This window comes from Primulina huaijiensis, chromosome 2 (assembly GCF_012295235.1).
Source record: "Primulina huaijiensis isolate GDHJ02 chromosome 2, ASM1229523v2, whole genome shotgun sequence".
NCBI lineage: Eukaryota > Viridiplantae > Streptophyta > Magnoliopsida > Lamiales > Gesneriaceae > Primulina > Primulina huaijiensis.
The window spans coordinates 28091508-28096666 of NC_133307.1; the positions used below are offsets into that span (position 1 = coordinate 28091508).

The window sequence follows — 5159 nt, forward strand, 5'->3', positions numbered from 1 at the left end:
AGAGGACAGCTTGAGGAAATGTCAAATTAATTCATAGCCAAACATCTATACATTCTCGAATATCAAGCGACTGTTAAAAAAGAATATTATAAAAACCGAAAAAATATATGTTCGTCAATTATTTTATTCCACGAATTATTTATTAAAATACCAAAATAAGGAATTCTCATACTTGATTTTAAATTAATTTGATCAAACTAAATAATAAATTAAATCTTAATAAAATTTATTAAAATAATTAGTTCAATTGTTGAGTTCATAGAAAGTCGGATTAATTGTACGGTAAATAAGACACGTATCTTCATGAATTAAATACGACATATTTATATTTCAAGTTTCATGTTGTACCTACATTATCGTTTATATGTGTTAATTAAATATTAATTACATAAACTTTGTTCAATGTAAAGTTGATATTTATAATTAATTAATATAATAATTTTATCAACATTCAATAACTAATATATCTAATTTCCTTTAAATAATAATATAAAAAAAAGATTTATCCGTCGAGAAATTCTTTGTGAATCGCTTTCATTGAGAATTATTGGACCACACTTGTCGCTGATCATATAAAAAATTGTTAATACATTATCCTCTACCAACACCATTTGCATTTTCTACCTAATCAATATTCAGATAATTAATTAAATATTCAGATATTAAATAAATTTTTGTACAAGATTCTATTGAGTTGTCAATACTTCAGTTGACATATTGACAGACGAATAATGTTACATGTATAATCAAATTCGTATAACAATTCTTACAATACAAAAAATTCAATACAAAAATTTCATTTATCAAAATCTCACGATAAATTCAATACAAAATCTCACGAAATAATAACAAAATCTCACGATATAATAGCAAAATATCACGATATTATTGTTGTACATATCATTGTACGATATTTTGATGGTACCTATAGCATTATTCTTGTCAGATTTATGGCCCCACAATGCAATTATGTCATTTTCCCTTTTTCTGTTTTTCCCTACTAAATCTCATATTTTGTTAAATCACATTAGATCATTTACAGTTTGAGTTGGGTCAATTATTTTGCGAAAAGAAAAATTGTTTTGAGACGGTCTCACGGGTCGTATTTTGTGAAAAATATATCTTATTTAGGTCATCCATAAAAAAATATTACTTTTTATTGTGAATATCTGTAAGATTGACTCGTCTCACAGATAAAGATTCGTGAGATCGTCTCACAAGAGATCTACTCTTTGTGAAAATCTATATATTATAATCATGATATTCGAATTTAAAGCCTTGTTCGAAAAATCGACCTAACTGCAACTTGAACCAAGAAATATAAGTATGTAAACACCATATTTATATGTATATTCAAATCCATCATATATTTGGATCGATGAATTGTAAATCATATCTTAATTTTAAATCATTTTCTTAACAAAAACATTCCGCGAGTATTGATGATTCAAATATATCTACCAATTCATATATATCTAAATATATGTACATTTCTCGACAAAACTAAATTTATCAATCCTAAGGCAAAGATGTCAAATCAAAATTATCTTTGTCAGATCAAAATTTTATAATTATAATGAGCGGAAAAAGAAATTAATTGAATCATTTGTGGTACTGAATAGTTCATGAAAGTGGTGTTCCACTTACTCCCTTCATATATGAATACGATTAATAAAATCCGTATAATAAATTTAAAATTAATTTTGTCATAGTTTTAAATGTCACCCTCGAGTCCAAGAGAAAAAGGATAATAATAATAAATAAATAAATAAATAAATAACAAAGAGAGGCTGCATTAGGTTAACTGTGAAACTGGTGAACCAAAAGCATTAATAACAAACAAAACCCCTTTAACCGAAAAAGTATAGCTTTTTATTCCCTTTACCAAAAAATACAAATCCCAGACGTAATTCTTGCTGAATCTGAACATCCAACTACTACATCACGAGACTCGTAAGATGGAGGAAGCCCTCTTCATTTATGTCACCATTATGGAATGCCCCTTTATCCCAATCCTAATCGTCTACTTCAAATATTCGTGTTCAGGAAAATTTGGAGGTCGACTCTCCCAAAAATTATTTTTAAAAATATGCATGACATCGTTAAAGGAATCCAAAAAACTAAAAAAGAAGGGCATAATGGTAATTGTATTTCGGCGTGATTTGGTCGTATCAATAAGGATATGCGACGTAATAGATACGAGACCAACGGTAACAAAAACCCCTCCCCCAACTAAAACGTAAAAAAAATAGGCTGGTAATAATGCTCATGGAGAAATAGTATTTAAAAGATGGAAGACATATAATGGAGCAGGACTTGGTCAATAGTGTGTTAAGTACAGAAACAACGGGTGCAGCTGTAAACATGCATAAAATTATGTCTTGAAGGAGACTTCAAATGTGTTAGGGTCTCACCTTGAAATGAGTCGAAAATCCATTTCCATCCTCCGTTGAATCTTGGATGCTAAGCAATTTACTGAAAAAAAAATATGTATATACACATACTTTTTTAGTGCCAGTACATGGACAGGAAGTCAAAGATGAGAGATGTAAATAACACAGCAACCGGGATTTATGATCCACACCACAGCCTTTCATCAAGAAACAAGGTCCTATTCTCTCTCCACGGGGATGGGACATGAAATTTTAATCAACAGGACAATTTAGGACAAGGAATTTGAATTTTTTTCACTTACAGCGGTCTAACGGATGCCTCTCCGTCCCCGCAGATTCACCACCCGCCTATGCGGATTTGCTTTTGTTTCTTGATTTTCTATTACCACCTCAGTCAATCTATGAACTAATATTTTGGATGCAAATACAGGAAATCAATGGTGCCGAGTCAGAGATGACAAGGGACGGAAACATTTTCAGCAACTCATTTCTGTACATTTTCTACATCCATCTCCTCTTAATCACTGTCCTGGTGTTCTTTCTTGTCCTTCGTGGTGTCTTGTCGACTGTCCATACCCATCATTTCCATCCGAAGAAATGGTACGTACCTGTCCTCTCGTCAACAGCTTGTGGAGGAATCGTAGGGTTTGCATGGCAAGCATTCACAAGCATCAATCCTTCGAGGGCTGTTAAGACCACATTCTGGCTAAGTCCTCTTCTTACTTGTGCATTCGGGATTTTGCTTGTCCTAATAGGGACTCCGGGGAGTTTAGCAGCATCTGTAATTGCTATACTTTCTTCCTTGTTACAATCTTTATATGCATGTTGGGTGACTCCACGATTTGATCGAACCTACAGGATAGCAACAGTTAGTATAGCATATCATCCTCCAAAAGTAAAAAGTACAGTACTATTATCAATCATCACTAGTACTATTTTTTCAAGTTTCTTGGTATCTGGCATTGGGGGAGCTACTGCTACCGGAACAAAGATTGATATTATATTCATATTCATAATCCTTGGAAGCTTGACATGGACAATGCAGATTGTCAAGTACACAATGCAAGTCATGGTATCACACATCAAATACATGCAATTTGCATGTGGAATAGAAGTTGATTTTAAAACAATAGTGAAAAACACGACTAAATATTCAATGGGGAGTATTTCCTTGGGCTCCATTCTCGTACCACTTCTTATTGTTATCAGAAGCATAGCTCGAGCAATAAGTATGGTTTCCGGAGATGTGGATGAGTTCATGTTCTCGTGTGCGGGTTGTTGCAAGGGGTTTGCATCAAGGGTGGTAGCTTACGGGAACAGATGGGGATTCGTGCAGGTAGGTGTGTACAACAAAGGGATCATCCAAGCTTCGATGGATTCATGGGATACGTTTAGAAGACATGGAATGGAAAAGTTGATCGATTCTGACCTCACAAGTTCGTTCTGTTTCCTGTGTGGGGTGGCAACAGGATCCATATGTGGACTAGTGGGAGGTACTTGGGCACTAGTGATCCACAAGAAGTATGCAACAGAAGTGTCTATGTACACCTTCTTAACTGGATATTTTATGGTAAAGATTCGAGTCTTGAATATTGTTGGCAGAAATAAGTATTTACACCATCAAGAACTGTTATAACCCTTGTTGCACGGTCATAGAAACCACGACACACTCGTGTACAAGTATACGAAATTACTAAAAAACTTAATGTTTTTGAGCTTCTCACCTTAAACTTTCAAACATATTAAGAAGTATCCCGCTGTCTCCCCACCGTGTCCAAGGTTTTTTGTTCTCTTGATCTTCGAACATGTACTCTAGCCATGTTCTTGTCCTTGATATGTCCAGTCCAACACAACACAGGTCCTATTTTGGAGTGTCTATGTGTCATAGCTGCTAACCAATTGTTACCTTATAAATTGCAGAGTAGGGTGGCAATGGCATGGATACAAGCTAGCATCGCAGCTTATTATGTAGCCTATGCAGAAAATCCTCAAAGCCAGCAATTTGACTCTACTATTACAGATACTATCAGGGAGATACAAAGATCACAAGCATAGAAGTCACATCTTGCAAGAAATCATTCATATAATCCATATTCTAAAGAAAGATACACGTTCATGATATTTTTTTACAATTGCACATTCACAGCTTCAAACAACCAAGCAACACGTACTCAAAGAACAAGTCCTTATCTGTTCTGTTTTTCATTAACCTTGTTGCAAGTCGTACAATGTACATTAACTGGTTTTACCTTTCCACTACGGATGTTCATTAACAAAAAAAACTTCTACCAATGTGAAAATTTGCATTTATTAGAACAAGCATATCTCAAACTGAAAAAGCTGCGAACAGACCAGAAGTCCCATGGTAAAAGGCTAATTTATGTTATAATGTGCCTCAAACTCGTTTCGTTGTCATTAATTTCACAGTACATTTTTCAGGCTATTTTTACAAGGTGCACTTGAGATTATTTTAAGCTAATTTTGCATTATTAGCTATGAATTTTCATATATTTTATCGCATACAAACAATGTTTTTGCCAAAATATTATTCATAGTAATTAATAGAATTGCAAGTATTTTCCTGTCTTGAGAGTTTTATCTCATGTTATCGAACAAAAATTGAACTAATTAGGATTCGATTTATGGTATTCAAGATTCTAGGCGCATCGGAATAGCATCCAAAACAATTCAATACCTCGGTGAAATTTAGTTTGCAAAGTAGCAGTGTGAAATGGTGAATCTGTTTTAAGCATGAATGAGTTTTGC

The 5159-nt window shown here is 33.6% G+C and overlaps 1 protein-coding gene across 1 annotated transcript; it reads left to right on the forward strand.

Moving 5' to 3' along the window:
- Positions 1-2241: 2241 nt before the first annotated feature.
- Positions 2242-4529, forward strand: LOC140971276 (protein PNS1-like). Its single transcript, XM_073433469.1, has 3 exons — positions 2242-2608; positions 2824-3963; positions 4314-4529. Exons 1-3 carry the CDS (start codon positions 2522-2524, stop codon positions 4446-4448), a joined length of 1362 nt encoding a protein of 453 aa, XP_073289570.1. The 5' UTR covers positions 2242-2521; the 3' UTR covers positions 4449-4529.
- Positions 4530-5159: the final 630 nt, after the last annotated feature.

What these genes read in the sequence shown, in the direction of transcription:
- LOC140971276 (XM_073433469.1), top strand. Translation starts at nt 2,522, where the DNA reads ATGGACAGGAAGTCAAAGATGAGAGATGTAAATAACACAGCAACCGGG. An exon ending in GCCTTTCATCAAGAAACAAG is followed by an intron (nt 2,609 to 2,823) that starts GTCCTATTCTCT and finishes ATGCAAATACAG; the next exon opens with GAAATCAATGGTGCCGAGTC. An exon ending in TCTTAACTGGATATTTTATG is followed by an intron (nt 3,964 to 4,313) that starts GTAAAGATTCGA and finishes TATAAATTGCAG; the next exon opens with AGTAGGGTGGCAATGGCATG.